Source organism: Xenopus tropicalis, chromosome 7, assembly GCF_000004195.4.
Source record: "Xenopus tropicalis strain Nigerian chromosome 7, UCB_Xtro_10.0, whole genome shotgun sequence".
NCBI lineage: Eukaryota > Metazoa > Chordata > Amphibia > Anura > Pipidae > Xenopus > Xenopus tropicalis.
In genome coordinates this window covers 105202200-105223124 of record NC_030683.2, presented here as the reverse complement: position 1 = coordinate 105223124, position 20925 = coordinate 105202200, and the positions used below count along the sequence as shown (strand labels likewise).

Below are 20925 nucleotides of genomic sequence, written 5' to 3'. Positions count from 1 at the left end.
GGGTCTCAACTCTCTACAATTAAGCCAACTCTTTCAATGTTCAGAGCACACTGATCATTTTTCTGTTTCCCCCATGCCTAGTTCCACCCATGAATAATATCTCTAGTACCACCCATAAATAATATCTCTAGTACCACCCATGAATAATATCTCCAGTACCACCCATGAATAATATCTCTAGTACCACCCATAAATAATATCTCTAGTACCACCCATGAATAATATCTAAAAAATATCTCTAGTACCACCCATGAATAATATCTCTAGTACCGCCCATGAATAATATCTCTAGTACCGCCCATGAATAATATCTCTAGTACCGCCCATGAATAATATCTCTAGTACCACCCATGAATAATATCTCTTGTACCACCCATGAATAATATCTCTAGTACCGCCCATGAATAATATCTCTAGTACCGCCCATGAATAATATCTCTAGTACCACCCATGAATAATATCTCTTGTACCACCCATGAATAATATCTCTAGTACCGCCCATGAATAATATCTCTTGTACCACCCATGAATAATATCTCTAGTACCGCCCATGAATAAAATCTCTAGTACCGCCCATGAATAATATCTCTAGTACCACCCATGAATAATATCTCAATAATATCTCTAGTGCCACCCATGAATAATATCTCTTGTACCACCCATGAATAATATCTCTAGTACCACCCATGAATAATATCTCTAGTACCGCCCATGAATAATATCTCTAGTACCACCCATGAATAATATCTCAATAATATCTCTAGTACCACCCATGAATAATATCTCTAGTACCGCCCATGAATAATATCTCTGGTATCACCCTTAATAATAGTCCCGTACACTCTCCACCTCTAGTTCAGCAAATGACAGAAGAACTACATGAATGGGACCTGGGGTTTTTGGATAAGGGGTCTTTGTGTAATTTGGATATCTATGCAATAAATCTACTGAGAAATCATTTAAACATCAAATAAACCCAATAGCATTGTGTGGAAGATGTTTTTTACAATTAGGCAGCATAATAATTTTCAGTCCATACTAATATCCATAACTATTTAACCCCAGAATAATTGCTGGGTCCAACCAAATTTGCCAGGGGGGTCATAATTGCCCCACTGTGCCCCTGGCCATAGTGTAGCAGTGCATGTAACTTCTAGGTGGTAACTCCTAACAAACAAAGAGATACCGGTGCCAAAAATTAAATCTTTTTTTTACATCTATCATAACATAGTCTTTGAATGAGATTTTAATACAAATATTTGCCCAATACTTTTACATAACCTACAAAACTGATTTCATAGAAGAATAACCCTTGAATAGGCATGAATAGGTGTGTATCTAGGTAGTCAGGGTACTTCTGTTCTCGTTATTGTAAGAAAACCTTGACATCTCAGCAACAGGTTGTTCAAACTACAATAAATAAATGTTTCTTGCATGAACCCTTTGAAACTTTCATTCATGCAGAGTTCTATGTCTGTCTGACCCAAGCCGTGGATATGTCAGGACTGAAGTTGCAGATATTATATACATACAGACAGTAAGAGAGAGAGAGAGAGAACGAATGAATCCCATGCAGTGCATTCACAGTTGCTGGTTTGCAGACCCAAAGCTGTCAGCTCTGACAACAATCAATATACTGTATCAGGCATAAATGAAATACTTTAAAGGTTAAAAGGCTTTTACAAGAGGAAAAAGTATTGGAAAGTAAAGGGGCAAAGTAGAACTAAGGGGAGTTCAGGTTCTAAGTGCACTGTCTAAGTAAAAACAAAAAAAAATATATATATATACCGGTATGGGATCTGTTATCCAGAAACCCATTATCCAGAAAGCTCCGAATTACGGAAAGCCTGTCTCCCATAGACTCCATTTTAATTAAATATTTCAGATTTTTAAAACATATTTCCTTTTTCTCTGTAATAATGAAACAGGACCTTCTATTTGATCCTAACTAAGATATAATTAATCCTTATTGGATGCAAAACAGTCCTATTAGGTTTAATTAATGTTTTATAGTTTTTTTTAGTAGACATAAGGTATGGAGATGCAAATTACAGAAAGACCCCTTATCCGGAATACCCTTGGTCCTGAGCATTTTAGATAATGGGTCCTAAACCTATATATATATATATATATGATATAATACCACAGTAAAGGCGCAAACTGCTGATCAGAGGTGCAAGTAATAATCAGTCAAGGGGGTGGGGTACTCACGGAAGAGGAGCCAGTATGGTTATTCCACATTCAGGAGTATTTGAGATTGGGGCAGTTTAATTTACACAGGGGTATTCAAAAAAAAAAAATTCCAATGATATTATTTGTTGTGGTTTTTGAGTTACTTTATTTGGAACCATTATCTTGATGCTAGGGTCCTGCTTACCTAGCAACCAGGTCAGGCATAAATGATAGTATGGATGATAACAAGAAAAGGGCCCAAAGAGATCAATAAATAACTATAATGAAATTCAAGCCTCAGAATGAATCTGCATTAAAAGGGGTTGTTTGCCTTAAAATGAACTTTTAGTATGAAGCAGTAAGCAGTATTCTGAGACATTTAGCAATTGCTCTTTGTTTCTTATTATTTGTGTTTATTAACTTTTTGTTCAGAATAACAATAACAGTAAAGAATAACAATAAAACTGTAGCCTCACAGAGCAATCATTTTGTTGGCTTCCAGGGTCAGTGACCCCCATTCGAAAGCTGGAAAGAGCCACAAAAAGAAGCAAATAATTTAAAAAAATATACAAAATTAATAATGAATAACCAAATGAAAAGTTGCTTTGAATGAAGCCATTATGTAACATACTAAAAGTTAACTGAAAGATGAACAACCCCCGGGCAACCAGGCAGAGAAACAATATAGGGTATAGAGGCAAATAAGTCAATAACTTCAAAAATAGAAAATAAAGACTAATTGCAAGTTGTCTCAGAATGTCCACAATTTATCATCTACCCTAAATGGAAAACATAACACTTTATTAGCAGGGTTTTAATGACTTTGTTTTCATATTTTTTATTTTCACTAGAACATATCGGTACAGGGTGTTCTGTGCAGCCTTTCCTTTACAGTTTGCTCTTTAATAATAAAACAGTGCCTCGTACTTGATGGTAACTAAGCAGCACAAATCCATATTGGTGGCAAAACAATCCTGTTGGGTTTATTTCATGTGTAAATGTTTTTTAACAGACTTAAGGTATGGTGATTCAATTTACAAAAAGAAACAAGAATTCTGGATAACAGATCCTATACCTGGATGACAACTCAGACTGACATGCCAGCCAACAATACCAAATTTATGGACAACTGTAAAGCTGGCCATACATGTTCGGATTTTAGTCTTCTTCCAACAAAGGTTCAGACACAATCGTATGTTTAAATGCAACGATCTAAAACATTCAGACTGAAATTGGAGGATAAAGCCCTAAAAATAACAAATCAGGATTTGTTCTGAATATGACATAGTTGGCAGACACCAATCATACGAAAGTGACTTCCATTGTAGGTCCCCCAATGATATTGTCAGATACACAATACATGCACAGATTTTTTCATTAGCCGACCGAAATGGTCTAACCTGGCCAATCAACTAAACGACAGTACAAAAATTTTTGGGATGATAATTCGGAGCTCCCACACAGTCTAGGTAGCGTACGATTTTATCGGTACGTGTATGGCCAGCTTAATTCTTCTCTTCTGATCAGATTTCCCCCCTGGCTGGTACATTTGATCTTTTCATGTACAGACCAGCACATCAAACACAATATCAGACCCCACAAGCAGACTATACTAAGGCAGGTTGACCAGAGAATCAACCCATGTGATACCTGGCATTGCATCAATCCTTGTAGTCGGAGCTTATTTACAAGAAATGGGATAAGAAACAAAGCGAAAGAAAAGTACACAAAGCACCATGGTTTTTGCACCTTGCTCCGTGTAGTAAATTTGCTGTGTGTATCCTGACAGCAACTCTTTGGGGCAGATTTATCAAAACACGAGTTCGAATCATGAATGGGAAAAATTCGGATTGGAAACGAAAATTTCTGAAGATCGCAAATATCACGAAAATGCTTACGAAAAAATCATATCAGTCACGATAATATCGTATTGGCGATCCGAAAGTCACAAAATTTTCGTACGAAACGATTGTAAACAGCGGCAAAACCAATCCAATTTTCGCACTAAAAATACGAAAAAGTCCCGCAAGTGTTGAAAAAGTTGCGAATGCGCCGAAAAAGTCGCGCAAGGTACGAAAAAGTTGCGGAAAATACAATTGGACCGATCGAACAAACTCTCGGATCGTTCGTGGATAAGTAAATGTGTCCCTTTGCCTTCCTAGAAGGGGGTGGTTTACCTTTTATCTACATAGTAACATAGTAAGTTGGGTTGAAAAAAGACATACGTCCATCAAGTTCAACCATAATGCCTATACCTAACCTGCCTAACTACAAGTTGATCCAGAGGAAGGCAAAAAACCCCATCTGAAACCTCTCTAATTTGCCTCAGAGGGGAAAAAATCCTTCCTGACTCCAAGATGGCAATCGGACCAGTCCCTGGATCAACTAGTACTAAGAGCTATCTCCCATAACCCTGTATTCCCTCACTTGCTAAGAATCCATCCAGCCCCTTCTTAAAGCTATATAATGTATCAGCCAGTACGACTGATTCGGGGAGGGAATTCCATAACTTCACAGCTCTCACTGTAAAAAATCCTTTCCGAATATTTAAATGGAACCTCCCTTCTTCTAAACGGAGTGGGTGCCCTCGTGTCCGTTGGAAGGACCTACTGGTAAATAAAACATTAGAGAGGTTATTATATGATCCCCTTATATATTTATACATAGTTATCATGTCACCTCTTAAGCGCCTCTTCTCCAGTGTAAACAGACCCAACTTGGCCAGTCTTTCTTCATCTAACTTTTAACATGATGCAGACTTTTAAATCCTAAGATTATTTGCAAGTGATTTTCAACCCCAGTGAGCACAGTCCCTTTTAATGCAGTAAGCACTGGTGGCCTTTGTTATCCGAGCACAAGGCTGATACCTGTTTGGGAAAACATCCCAGTCTTCAACTGTTATCAACTGGTCCACTAAATACATTTGTTCCAATTTTTTTGTCCGGCCAGCAAAATACTGGCCAAGTGGCAACAAAATCCAGGGACTGAAGAAAAATTACTTAGCAGTAAAAGACTTAATATTCAATTCACTTACTTGATAATAAAAAGTGATCATATTATGGAGCGTGGAATTGCAAGGGTATCACAAGGAAAACAAAACCTAATTATGGGCTTATAGAAGCCGCTTCATGTTTTCCAGTTAATGACTGTAAATTGCAATTTGCTATTTTTTTTTAATATTTGCTTTTATCTGCATCTATAAATTTACCCCAAAATAATAAGAAAAAATAATAACCTTAAACTCAAAGCATTACCGCTAAGAGAATTATAAAAATAAAATTAAGTAAACACATTTTTTTCCCTTTGAAAAGCAAAGTGTGAATGCTCGGATCGGCGTGTTTGTTATGCGCTACAACTAAGTGTCTCGGGTGTCAGCAGTTTTAGTATTATCACCTATTGCACCTGCTCCATTTTGTTTCAAGCAATAATCCATAGTAACCACAGTTTCCATAGCAAGAACAAATTTATATAATTATGGCATTCATGCTCCAAATAAAAATAGAACCCACAGTAATGTAATGTACAATATCAAATTAAACTTGCTTTCTATATATTCAATATCTTGTAACCTACACAGAGTGAGACAGATAATAGGTGGATAGAAAGATAGATAGTACGACAGACAAGCAGACGGATGGATAGATAGATAGATAAATAAATAGATAGATTAAGAGATGATAGAAAGATAGATAGATAGATAGATAGATAGACAGATAAATAGATAATAGATAGATAGATAGATAGATATATAGATAGATAGATAGATAGATAGATAGATAGATAGACAGATAAATAGATGATAGATAGATAGATAGAAAGATAGATAGATAGATAGATAGATAGATAGACAGATAAATAGATAGATAGATAGATAGATAGATAGATAGATAGATAGATAGAAAGATAGATGATAGAAAGATAGATAGATAGATAGATAGATAGATAGATAGATAGATAGACAGATAAATAGATAATAGATAGATAGATAGATGATAGAAAGATAGATAGATTTGGGTCCTACAACTTCTTTTACCCTTTTTCTCTTCCCATGTGTAAGATGGTGTTGTAATCAATTGTAGAAATCCAAAAAATAGGAAAAAAGCTTCAGCAGGTTTACTGCAAAACATTTGTTGTGGGTAGTGGTTACCACTACCCACAATAAATGTTTTGCTGTAAACCTGCTGAAGCTTTTTTCCTATATTTTGGATTTCTACAATTGTATTTGGTTGCAGCACAGAGCAACAACTAGGAGCTAAAGCTTTTGTTCGCAAGTATTTTATACAAAGTTCACCAATCATTTTTTTTTTTTTTTGGTGTTGTAATGAAGTTGTATGAGGAAGGGGATAAGCCTGGGAGGAAATGAAGGGGTGGCGGCCATTCTGGCAATGTTAGGTAGAGAAGCTGTTTTACGGGTGAGTGTTAGGACAGAGAGAACCAGGCCTAGACAGCCGGGCAGGCGATAACTGCAAATTGAAGTCCATGTTGATAACTGAAATGTTAAACAATTAAGTCAAAATGACTGGTTAAGTGATTGTGCCTTGAAAGTACTCATTTCTGAACTTTACATATGTTCTTTTTTAAAGGAACAGTAACATCAAAAAATTAAAGTGTATAAAAATAATTATGATATTATGTACTGTTGCATTGTGCTGGTACAGCTGGTGTGTTTGCCTCAGAAAGACTACAATAGTTTATATAAACAAAGCTGCTGTGTAGCCCCGGGGGCAGCCATTCAAAGGAGAAAAGGCACAGGCACATAGCAGATAACAGATAAAATGCCATTGTATTCTACAGAGCTTATCTGTTATCTGCTATGTAACCTGTGCCTTTTCTCCAGCTTGAATGGCTGCCCCCATGGCTACACAGCAGCTTATTTATATAAACTATAGTACTGTTACTTTAGCAAATACACAACTTTACCTGTGCAGGGTAAAAGTACATTATATTTTAAATACTTTAATACACTTTCATTTTTGGCATTACTGTTCCTTTAACCTTCTTTTTCTCCTTACTCTAGTTTTTTATTATACATCCCCTTTTCTCCTTTCTTTCCCCCCACTTTTCTTTTTGTCTCAATGCTCCCTTTACCTCTTAATCTCATAAATCCCCTTTCCATGTCATGATAACCTTGTGCTCCCCTCATATTCAGAGCTTGTCTCCCCTTATCTGGGCTCCCAATCTGTGGGCAAATGCCAGAGGGGCTGCTGTAAAATACCATAGACCGTCACTATTTATTGGGCTGGTGTTTGGGCATTTATGTACTTGGAATGCTAGGGCCTATTTTCAGTGTTAGATTGGGGTTTGTGGGGCCCACTGGGGCTGCCACCTTAGGGGCCCCCCAGTCGCAAACTTCACTGCAGGGCAAGATCAGCGCTAATCGCAACCTTGGGTCAGCAAGGCCCACTGGGTTTTTTCCCAGTATCCCCTTGGCCCAGTCCGACCCTACCTATCTTGAATCCCAGTCCATGCCTGTACTTGGGTACAAAAGTGGGGCAATGATGGTCCCACAGGAAGGTGGCGCCATATGGAAACAGGAGGGATAATGAATTAGCGGTGGATCTCACAGGTCAGGATTAGGTACCTCTGATCATATGTATATATACATCATGTGCTTGTTGGCATATGTGTATGTCATTATGTAGTGTTAAATGCTCAGCAATACATAAGTATACCTTTCATTTTTCCTCACTCTTTCTTTCCAATATAACTTACTACTTCTCTTTAGTTAACTCTTTCTCTCTATTTATTCATTATTTTCCTCTTGTTTTTATTTCCTCCCTACATTTCTCTGCCCCTCACTTCTCTTGCAGGGTTGCTACCTGTCTGGTAAAAATCAACCTTGATACAAATATTTTTATTAGGGAAAGAAAAATAACAGCAAACCAAATACGGTGGTTTTTTCCATGATCTTTTCCAGATTTGTAGCCCCTATGTCTGCTGGGCACAAGTTGGTAATGCTTGTCCGTATGTACCTATTGGTATGTACAGTAAGTACTGGCACAGTGCCGACTGCATTGGAATATAACAATATCAAAGTAATGGCATAACCTTTAGAGAACACATCAGCAGTATTCATGGAACCAGCCTGATTATTTCTGCTGTAAAGCAGTTTAGCAATGATCAGAATGTACATAATTAACATGCTTATACAAGATCACACGGGTTGATAAACTATCAAAATTCATGTCATTAGTAAATAGCATCCAGCCGCACAGAATGACAATCAGCTCGCTCCCTATAACTCACTGGGCCAGGCTCGATATAGCATCTGCACTTCATTTGAGAGAATTTCACCCCTGGGCTGTTGTGCTGTTAAGCTGGGAGATGGATGGCAGATATGTTGCTTGTTATGCACACCCCTCTGCAGTGTCTGTAAGGAAAGAACAATAAAATAAATGCATTATGATTTTGTCGGAGACTTGTTTGGGATTTTGTATGTCATTATTTTTGGACAAGCACAAACGCTCACAGCAGCTCAGCAACACGGAAAGGATTTTTGCACAGAAGAGAAGTGCCTGCTGTTCGGATTTAGGTGCATTGAGATTGAGTTGATTTTGTGGGCTCAGCGTTAGCATACAGGTTGGAAAGGAGCAATATCTGAGGGTCCAGGATTAAGAGACATTGGCTTAGATCAAGGCTGTCCAACTGATGGCCCGCAGGCCGAATGTGGCCCTGAAAAGATTTTTATGGTCCCCAGCTTGATCAAAGGCTCCATAGACTTCACTGTATGACAACATCATTTTAATTTAATCCAGCCCACTGCATGTGATAAATTGGTCAGAGCTGGTTTAGGTGTATTTTATATAATGAACTTACTGTTCCAGCCCAGAGGTTCAGGATCCCTATAGAGTTATGATCCATGATCTGAATGTTCTCTACAGAAGATCCCTATCTTCTTATCTTGTTAGGCCATCTATTGAGTGTCAGTGATATCGCACATGCTCAGTGTATACTAGGATAGGTGGTCACTGGAAATTATAAAAACATTAGAAGATATTAAGTTTATGTCCAGGGCCGCCATCAGCATAGCATAAAATGATGTAAATTGGTTATACATTTTTGTTAACAGAGCTTTTCTATCAGTGCAATCCTGCATTTAAATCCATTTTTAAAAGTGCAAACACATTTTTTTATATTTAATTGAGATTTCACATGGGGCTAGCCATATTCTTTATTCCCCAGGGTGCCACAACCATGTGACCTTTGCGCTGATAAACTTCAGTCACACTTTACTGCTGAGCTGCAAGTTGGAGTCATATCACCCCTCTCCCAGTAGCCGATCAGCAGAACAATGAGAAGGGAGCAAGATAGAAGCTGAAGCTCCCAGTAGATATCAGAATAGCACTCAATAGTAAGAGATCCAAGTCCTGCTTGGGACTCCTCCAGTTACATGGGAGAAGAAGAAACAATAGGTTACCTGAAAGCAGTTCTAATGTGTAGCGCTGGCTCTTCCCTGGCCTACACACCAATATTACAGCTAAAAAATGTATATTTGTTGGTTCAAAAATAACATTTTAAATGGTAGAGTGAATTATTTGCTATGTAAATAGTGTAATTTAGAAATAAAAAGTATACCATAAAACAACAGAATCCCTTTAAAAAAGCTAAATAAACCTGCTGTACCCAACATTTGGTTCTCCTGTTATTGATCAATGATTTTGAGTAACATGTCAGTGAAATCTATATGTTAGAGTAGACACTATTGGTGCATTAGGTACATACAATGCATAGAAATGAATAAAAAGACATTTTTGGTGCATATTATGCCCACAGTACATGCAGTATACCATTCATACCAGTGGTTAAATAAATATGGTTAGCCATTAATACAGGCAAACTAGGGTGCATAGGGAACAGTGAGTGCCAGTTGGTGCTTCAACTAATCCTGCTTTTTATGTGCTTAAAATGTTACTCAAAGGAGTTTGTCATCAAGGGTCCAAAATTATTTTCTGCTTTGTGCTGAAACTGGTTCTTCTACATGTGAGAAAACACTTGAACATTCTGGCCGCATCCTGACCTCCTTCAATTCCCCTGGTGCTCATGTACCTACAGGAGGAGACAGCAGGTTGGGCATAGCCTGACAGAGAGATCCGTTGGCAGTCACAGTAAAAAGCAAAATAAGTCCAAGTGAAAAACCTGTGGTGACAAGGGACATAGGTGGGACATAGGTAGAACAATGCATGCAGCTGTGGGTATTAACATTAAAACAAATAAAATAATCTAAAAAATAAAATATTTTATATTACTGCATATTAAAATGAATACACCAAGAATATTGCTGTATCCGGATGACTGAGGGGGAATTAGGCAGCCATTATTCACTGCAGAAATCCAAGGAAAAAAGTGTGGGCAGCAAAGAGAACACCTGTCCTGCTTTATTAAACCAGTCAGGATTTAACATTTACTGAACTCTAAAACATGACAGCAAATGTGATTGGTTGCTGCCAGTTACTAGATGTTTATAAGAGGGGTTAGGTGTGTGTGTTTTATTTGGTTAATAACGAGTATGATGTTATGTTAACAAAGGGGGAAGTGTATGGAGTAAAAAAAAGATTGCTAGGTAAATATGGTTATTTTTAGGTCAGCCTACAGGTGGCGCTGTCCAGTATGGACATTCTCCCAGGAGAGGCCACATAAGGGAAAGATCAGGGTATTATTTTCTCTTTAGCTGATAAGAACAAGTGAATCACATCAGGGAGCCTGAGACCTGACACCTCAGGTATCAAGGAGAACAGTTAGGGTAGATAGTGGTAGGGTAGATTTGTGGAGCTCCCTGTAGGTGGTGAGAGTCAGTGGTAGGTTAGAGAGGGGAGCATCTAAAGCTCCAACAAGGAGAGAGGAAGAGACCAGTGTCCCGGAGGTACCTCGCCTATAAAGGGACCAAGAGGAAGAGGGACTAGGTGAGTGCCTTGAACACAAAGTCAGTAAGGAGGTATAGTGTCCCTGACAGGAAGGAACAAGGAAATGGGCAGCAGACTGGGGCCCAGTAGTTTGGGTTTCCTTATGTTGGTCATATTGTTTGATGGCAATTACTTTAGAATCCGTACTGGTAAATGTAAAAAAGGTGTTTCTGAGTTCATACACAGTATTGTGTGAACCTCCAGTATTACAAGCTCCCCCATGACGGTGGTGCAGATACCATTCAGCCACTGGTTCCGTACAACGTGACAGTGCCAAGCCTTTCCTTTTGTATTACATTCCCAAAATCCACAAGTGTGTGCGAAGTCAGTGGTTTGAAGTGGCTCAGCCCAGTGTTAAATATTGGCCAGATTTGTGATGTTTTGGCAGACATATTTTGGTTTTCTACACTTCCTTTTTTATTGACCAGATGCTTGAACTACAACATAATTTTTTATAAATCCATTTGCAATGGATCTCATCTGGCTCCCAGACAGAGTTCTGCACTGGTGTCACTACTGGGACTCCCACCTGCAACCAGCAATCTAAACACACAGCATTTTACTCACAGGGGCCTGTATGTACTGTATGTATGTATGTATGTACATCTCTTTTGTCGGTTTTAATACATTTGCAACCTTGTCTTTCTTCTTGCATAGATGCACTCTTTACGTCTACTGAGCCAGAACCAGCCGTCCCAGATCTTTCAGAGCATGAGTGACAACTTTCGCCCAGTTCAGCCACTTTTCCACCGAGGCCTGAGAGGGAATCTTGATTTCCGAAAACCAGGCCGGAAATGCAAAGGAGCCAACTATAAACTTCACAGTAGGAATTGCATATTTTGTTTTTTTCTGTCTCTCTGGGCAAAATGGCTATTACAAGGCAGTATTGTGTCTTGCAATTCTATCATATATTAATTATTACTTTCATCATTTTTCTTGTTTTAGAAATTATTGTGAAATGATCTCAGTGACCTTCCAACAAAAGTATTATATAATTACAGGACATGAACTAACCATATGTTTCTTTATTTTCTTTGCCAGTTGACAGGCCTACGTCTTCCAAGAACGCAAACTAAAAAAACGCAGCCATCACCTCTGTCCTACCTACAAAAATCTAAAGGAACTTTGTGTAGTGAGTGGAACCTGCGCCTCTGGGGTTCCTGTACTGTAAGATCATATTTTCAATAGGAACCTTTTACAAATTTTACAAGGTGGCATCAGTATATTGTGTATTATTCATAAAGAGACTACTTTTAAAATATTCTAGCCTTACTGGAAATTTTAATCTCAGTTTTATACAAAGGCTTTGCATTTCATCCACCAAAAAAGCCAATGGGCAGAGAAGTCACAATTCTGCATCCTGGGCGTCGAGAAGAAATATATCCCCATATCAATTTGATAACTTTGGGGTATGCTGGGATTTGTATCTGAAAACAACAGAGGTTAAGATTACTGATATCTCTGCCTTGGTTCAATACAACAGGACACTGCCTTTTCCTTTAAAGACAGACTGAAAAAAGTAATAAAGGCCTGTTGGAAATTGTACAGTTTTATTCTGCTTTGATCAGTAATAACATACAAGATGCACATTAGGACTTCTTTATGGCCATCTCAGTTCACCAATAACAGCACTGAATACTGTTTCAGCCTACAGCTATCCAATCTCATCCTCTTCCATTCACTGCATTTGCTTTATTGATGATTTATGGCTTTCAGCAGTAACATCGTGCAAAGTGGAGCATTAGCTTTGGAGGAGTTTATCTCGTCCATGTTGTCAGTTATAACAGGACAATGATTTCTATATACAGCTTGCCCCAAATTGAGAGTGAATTTTGTAACAGTTTTTTCATACCTTGATACAGCGTATTTTATATGCCTTTTGTTTCCTTGCATTTACAGACTGATACAATCTAAATGTAAATTTCCCATTCCAATATATATTTCTTACCCCAATGTGCCACGAAACAGGATATCAATGAATTAGCCTTAGGCTCCAAGACAGGGAAGCTTTGGAAGAAGAGGTGACCTGCACCCAAACCCACAATGGTCACCCAAATTTCAACCCTAGCCTGCCTGACCAAAGGATAAACCAGAAATGTTTTAAAATGTTAACTGGGGAGTTGACTTTTTAACTAGAAGCAAGAAAATGAATAAGATTGTAAGCAGCTGCCAGAAAACACCATCTCCTAGTGTTTTATTCCTGATGCTAATGGTTTACAGGAGTGGGTCCTGGACTATGGAGTTGGTCCCCTTGGAGGGATTGGAGCAAGAGTGGGGGCTCCGCCTGAAGCCCAGATAGGGTGAGAATGGCCGTTTGTTCCCCTAGATACACCTGAACCCAGACAGTTAGGGTAGATTTGGGGTGAAAACATTAGCTGTCTTAGATATTCTTGGAAATGTTGCTAAATGACTGATACACTGATTCTGCCTAAATCTGTACTCGTTTTGTGAGCTAACACTTTTGCATTTTTGCACTTTGTCACAAACTTGATGGCGATTGCCCTGGAGCCTGGCTAGCACCATTTCTGGGAACCCTGGATCTACTGCCTGGTCTGGTCTCTTCCCTGCAGATAACCAAGAAGGGAAGTAAGGGGCGAATAAAGACGATACCTATCCAGTTTTATTTTATAAGAATTTATAAGTTACCAGTCTTTAAAACTCTGAAAAATTATGACAAACATGATTGGCTTTATTGTGCCTAAATGGCCTCATCTGAAAGCAAAAATAATAATAATAATAGCAATGCCGGTAACTGGGGGAAAAAAGTGGAGTACTGAGTTTGTGTATTTCATATGTTACCCAATGTCAGTGCTGTCCTAATGGAGGCTTAAGGGTCCAACTGTGACCCACCATGGGATTTTTATGGCATCCAAAAACATCTAAGGGTTCCACAGACTTTCTAGTATGGTACACTAGCATAAACTTATAACATGTCCAATATAAGTAGAGTTGCCATTTTCTTTTTTTTTCATTTACTTTTAAGCAATTTATATTGCTCAAGCAAGAGTTCTGGGTACCTTGAATTGTGGGTACCCTATCATAGGGCATAGGGGGAAATCTCAGTAGTTGCATATATCTGCAGTATGTTTGAGCATGTTCATTTTATCCAACTGTATCTGTATTTCAGCAGTTCCATTGTTGGTTATATAATCTGGCACATACATCCATTTTTATCATGCGTGATCTTTGAGCCTAGGGCATATGGGATAATAAGATGTCACTCTCTCAGAATGCCTCAGGCAAGAATAATTCCCTGGCTGCTCGAGGGTACCATTTCTTTGGCATACTGAAATCTCAAGGCACCTTTGAAGTCTTCATATTTCTAGAGCACTTGTTATCCAGCTATACTTAAAGGGAAAGGGAACTCTGTTTTAAATCCAGAGTTATATCTGAATGTTATCAAATAGACCACAAAATATGAGTAAGTAGCTTCCACATAACATTTTTTTTGTTTACTGCTGAAAAATGGATGGACCATATATTTTTTTTTCAGCTGTCACCCATTTTGGTCATAGCTAGGTAGACTGTTAATCCACTATGCACACTTGAACTACATACTCATACTTAACTGTTAAATAGAAGATAAGATTACTTAAAAACAATGATGTCAAAGAGAGCTATAGAGATCTTGGGCATGCTGTGGGTCATAAAACCTCTTGAAAGGGCCAGTGGGTCATTAGTTAAACAGCTCTACTTTAACATAACCTGCCTAAAACTAACAACAGTTGCAAAGTTGCCTCTACTTTGCTGACCTAGCATCAAAATAAAATGTACTGTTCTGTTGTTTGAAAGTAAATATCTTGCTGGTAAGCTACCAATGAACTGATATAAATTGCTTTTGCTCATTGAGTCAACAACCTATAAGCCCAAACATGAGCCCAAAATAACCTTTAAATTAATACCTGATACAGTCTTATCCAGCCTCATACAAGGCTAAGCACTATACAGTTAATGACTCTTCATGAATGATCAAGAAGATCTGATTTTGGCTATGGTCAACTTTTGTTGAACGTTATGAGACAATGCGTGAGAGAAATGCTTTCTGCAATGCTGTGAGTAGCTGTCGATAAGGGTAGAAGAATACCCTACATATAAGCAATGAGTGGATTTAAATATGTGCAGTGCAACTGACCTGATATATATATTATGGTGCCAAAGCTGATGGATTGACTAGGGTTAATGAAAATGCTGGAGTTTTCTAGATCAATGAATGATTTCACATCACAACCCTGTCTGTTGCAGTATAAACCATGAGCCTTTGGGGAATCTCTACTCAGGCTGAATGCCTTGCATTGAGTTATTGATCGATTTGCTAGAATAAATGTCTGATGGACAATAGTGGTGAGAGTTTCAGCTTCCAAAGCCTGTGGTTCCTGCAATATTAATAGAAATAGAAAACATTTATGTCACAGGGTGTTCGTTTGATTGTTTTTCATATCATATTCCCTTTCTTGATGCACACATAGAGATAATAAAAGGAAACAGCTTGCTCATTGGATGATGCTGGAGTAATATCTCTCAGGCCAGGTTGGCTGACCACAAACAACTTTCCCAAGGTACTGAAATCTGTATCTACTGAAAGCAGACAAGATTTAATGTTACATGGAGGCCTTTATTACATTTTGTAACAGGATTATAAAGATATCCATAAGGACTGTAAGGGATTTCCCAACTCTTCTTTTTGTACCAATAATGGAAAGGGTAAAAAGGAAATTCAACCCTGCAAAAATGAAGTTGTGTTTGTGTGTCAGTCAGTCCATAGAGAGAACAAAAGTTCCCAAATCTCATCTCTTTCCGCTATTGGCTGCCAAACCAATTTAGAAGGTTTGCACCCCTGTAGTTCTTGTGTCTATCCAGTTCCCTTTGTTGATAGCCCAGGGCTAGAGTAGAGCAGCACCCATTGTATGGGCACCCAAAGACTTACCTGACATGGAAGAATGTTAGTTGCTTAGGTGTTTGCTGGGAAGGCAGTCAGGGACACAGATGCAGAACATACAGGATAGGGATTCATCTCCAGAACAATAATGTTTTCATATTCTAAAATATATTTAAGACAATTTGCATTTATATGAACCATTTTCATTTATAGTATTGATTCCTATCACGAATGTTATCTCAAGGGAGGATAACTGAGTAAGATAGTTACTTTTTCCTTATCCCTGAAACTGTATTTGCCTAAGCCAGATACTTTTATATATAACTTTCTGTTGATTACTTTGTCACATTGGCCTCAATTCCACGAGCAGCTAGAATATATTTTATGTTAAAATGCACAATTCTTTGCCACGTATTATAATAATAATTCATCTAAATTTTCAAGTTCAGTAGGCCGGATATTTCTTGTGTACTAAATGTCCCCCTAATTCTTAAAAATCCATGCAATGTAGGAATATGTTCCCTTTCCTCTTGTACCTTTCCGTTGTCTGAAGGAGCTATAAATAACTATGGACTGCACAAAAGTATTGATTGCTGCACAATGTTTCTAGAAATGACAAACGGATTAGGAAAAAGTAACAGGTATACATTATTTATAAAGCAAATAGTCTATTCCTAAAGTGTTTGCAAGCGGTGACACAATAATAGTTACTGCAATATTCTTTGCACATAGAAGACCATAGACCGCGCTAATGAGACCATACAATTATGATCCCTATGTTTTGCAGTCCATACATCCAGCTGGATTTCAGAAGTTCTGTATTAAACCAGGACAGCTCTTAAAGGAAAAGTTTTTTTCTTGCTTCTGCCCTGCTTTAGCAATGCTGTAAATGCTCCAAAGGGTATTTCACTTATGATAAATGGAACTTTCAGCTAAAATATGTTTTTTTAAATCTATGAAAGAGACAATTCATATAAAAATGTATAAACACTTTATATATAAACTTTGTAATTTTATTTTCCCATAATCCATGATGTCATGTTGGAATGCTGGCCGTGCACAGAGACTGTTTGGTCCACATGTTTAGCTTCAAACAATCCTTTCTGGTTCTCATATTGGACAAAATATCATATCTGGTTGAGAATAGCCCCGCTGTCCATGTAGGCAGCCTCTAGAATGAAGCCTTAACAGCTTCTTGTACAATGAAGCCATACCTTACTATTGACCAGCAAGATAATATAGATACAATATTGGTAAACTTTGGCCAAATTGTAATAAGAATTAACTGAACCCACCAGCCAGACAGTTGAAAGGATAGACTTAAATCTGTGTGTGGGCAGTTCAAGGGCTATGGAACAATTGCAATCATAGGGTGACTTCTTGTCTTTGCCAGCGCTGTTTTCAGTCGCCACTATTAATAACAGTATGTGTGGCATATGGTGTTCACAACACAATATATATATATATATATATATATGTCTGCAACTTATATTTTATCTATATTTAATGGGCTAAAGTTGCCACACAGTCTCTGCACCTTAGAGTAGTATAAGGGCTAAAGCTTGTCAAACAAGCGGATGTAGACTGCTGACTCCATATGGAGTCCGCAGCTTATTGGACCATCTCTTGGCCAGATATAAATCAGAAAAATTAGTTTAGGTGAGGTGTACTTCTGTAAGCTGATGCAATGAGTATGATCAGCCTGATTTGGCCCAGTAGGTGGCCTAGTTAGGCAGAGATTCACACAGAGAGTCGTGGATATAAAGGAGTATGGCCACCTTTTTGACTTAATAGCATTAATCAAAAAACTGGAAGTCCCTGAGGGTTGCACCCCGAGGATTACTAAGGGAAGCCATGCAAGCCCACAGCTCTCGGTTACCCCTGAGAAATACTTAGGAGCCATGAGCTACTGATGCTTCTTAACATTGTTGTGCAAACTGCAGAGATGTCCAGTGCTTTATAGCTTCTACAAACTAGCGGCCATCAGACTACCCCCGTGATAAGCCCTTGAGATAAATCTCTGGGATTAGTTATGTTTGTATATGTTAATCTACTGGAAGCTTTGTAATAAAAAGGAAAGCGGAAACAGATATTGTGCAATATGCTATATCCAGCTTTACAATAACTCGCTGTGTCTTAATGTTCTGTTTGGAAGGCAGTAAGAAAGTAACATCATTCTATTTGCCATTATTACATATTTGTTGTGATGACTGCTTAATCCTCTTGGGAGAAATATGAATAATAAATACTTTGTGCAAATAATCTATTCCTATAGCTAAAGCCGGTCCCTGCCTACAGAAATCTGACTGATATAATATTTTAGTGATGCACAGGTCTGGAACATGCCAACCTATAGCTGATCCTAATCTGTCTTTTCTTAACCGGTGTCCAACTTGGGCTAATGTTCTAGAAGAGTTAAAAAACAAGCACCCAACTTCTGATAATGTCAAACAGGGGCCGGCTCTCCAGTATAATATATGGCACCAGAGTGTTTAAAGTAGGTTGTGAGTGGGTTGTGGACCAAAACCCTTCAAGACACAGGGTAAGCCCACCTAGCCCACTTATCAATACATTATTTTATCTCTCCATTTAACGGATCACTGCCTAGTTAATAAATCTGCAACCTAAAGTTACCTCTAAAGGCAAATTAAGTAAGAAATATATCAACAATATGTTGAGTTGGAACTTTTCAAGGGCCACTTCCAACACTACAGTTTTTTTTTATTTGCCAATCATATCTGTATTGCAAACATGAAGGTGTAAATATGTAGTTTATTACATTATAGCAATTATTTTTTATCTTCTTGAATGGTGCTACTTGCACAGTTAATGGTTGTACTCTTTCCTGTTCTTAACTGTCTTGAAAGGAAGATAGCAGCGAATGAGGCCTATTTACCCACTGAAATTGTTAGCAATGCATTGTGATAAATAGACTCCATTTATGATACAAGCAAACAAGATTTATTATTTAGCTAAAGGTGGCCATACATATAAAGATCCGCTCGCCAGGGGAGTGGATCTTTTCCCGATATCCCCAACTACAGGTGGGCAATATCAGGGGAATTTTGGCTAATTCGATTTATTGGCTAATTGGGGCCAAACAATCGAATTATAACGACTGCAATAGGCGCAGTCGGTTCGGGGACCGATACGGTCCCTGATCCGACTGAATTTTTTAACCTGCCCGATCGATAGCTGGCCAATAAGCTGCTGAAACAGTCTAAGGGACCGATATCGGCAGCTACAATCGGCCCGAGTATGGCCACCTTAACAGCCAGCCGCATCCCAGCACACTCACTAGGAACCAGGAGTTTGAGATGTGTCTCAATAATTGTGGTCTTTGCTTTGAAACCCAGCCCCTGATTGGCAGCTGTCGATACCATGCATTGCCCCTCCTCTCCAACAGGTTTTAGGGATTAAATAAAAATGAAAATGTCCTTTTATTAACATTCACCGACCCCTAAAATATTGGTATACGGTTTTAAGGTATGAAAATGTTCACTTGAAGCAACTTTGGTTGGTGGCAGTTGCAGAAACATTTATTCTTTAAAGAGCAGTCATGACTATGGATCAGTGTTATCACGGAATATGGACCAAGGGCATGTGTTTAAGGAAATATTGCTATTATGGATGTATATTTTGCATGTCACTGTCATGCCAATTTTATATTGAAAATAAAAGTTTATTGTTTATACTTCACTGACATTAGAAATACTTGTGCTTTGTCTTTCTTTTTAGTGAAGAAAATGTTTCAGAAATTGAATATATATGTGCAAAGGTAACAAATACAGAATCCTTGTAGCATACACTATATGAGCAACAGCATCCAGACACCACTTCTAATATCACACACCTCTCCGTGCTTCCTACTGTGTGGCTACATTACATTACATTATCATTTATTTATAAAGCGCCAACATATTCCGCAGCGCTGTACAATATGTGGGTTACATACATTGGACATACACAGTTTGGCCCTTTACCGATTTAGAGAGAGAGATCCATACAGGGATAGTTTCCAGTAATGGGAGTGGAAGAACATGTCTGACCTGTACAGGGCCCTGAGTTGAGCCCAACTGAACATCTGTGAAATAAATTGGAATACTGATGAGAGTTGGGTCGGATCCCTCAACATCAGCACCCAACCAAAATGAAAGAAAAGCAATGTTCAACATCTATTGAAAAAGTCTTCCCAGAAGTTTAAAGGGCCAAGCCTGTTTAGTCAGTAAAGGGAGAACAAGCATCATATTAATCACCTTGATTTTGAAATATTAGGCAGGTATCTACATACATTTGGCTGCATTTTTTTGTATGTATGTTTGACGTACAGGTATGAGACCTGTTATGCTCAGAGGGTTTTCTGGATAAGGGATCTTTCTGTAAATTGGATCTTCATACCTTAAGTCTACTAAAAATCATTTCAACATTAAATAAACTCAATATAATTGCTTTGCCTCCAATAAGCTTTAATTATATATTAGTTGGGATCAAGTATAAGATACTGGTTTATACAAATAGTTTATACAAATAGTTTATACAAATGTGACTTATTTGATTAAAATGAAGTCTTTGGGAGATGGCCTTCCTATTATTTGCAGCTTTCTGGATAACGGATTCCATACCTGTACCCTATTCTGTATGGCATATTTCCTTTCTTTACAGGATCTTTATTATATTTATCTCTAGAAAAAGGAATGGAGAGAATTTGAGAATGGAAGTGTAGGGAACCAAAAAGGTTACAGAGGTTGCATGCAGATCTGATTTCAGTCCAACCAACACATTTTATATGCTGAACTCTCTAATTGCCACCTTACAATAGATCTGCCATGTTTAGTTATAATGGGCTACAATATGATTGACTATTGCGTCTTCCACTGCACTACATCAGCTCCTGGACAAATACCATTATCCCCTTCCACTCCATTGCATGCTAATGGGCAAATCAAGTTCTAAAAAGGTCAAAGCTCTTTATTAAAC

The 20925-nt window shown here is 38.1% G+C and overlaps 1 protein-coding gene across 1 annotated transcript in view; it reads left to right on the top strand.

The window, feature by feature from the left end:
- Positions 1-19660, top strand: part of ca11 (carbonic anhydrase XI) — a 139177-nt gene extending 119517 nt beyond the window's left edge. The window contains exons 8-9 of the mRNA XM_002938122.5: positions 11730-11895; positions 12114-19660. Of these exons, the coding sequence (XP_002938168.2) occupies positions 11730-11895; positions 12114-12148 (201 nt within the window). The 3' untranslated portion in view covers positions 12149-19660. The remainder of the gene's footprint in view (positions 1-11729; positions 11896-12113) is intronic.
- The last annotated feature ends 1265 nt before the right edge of the window (positions 19661-20925 follow it).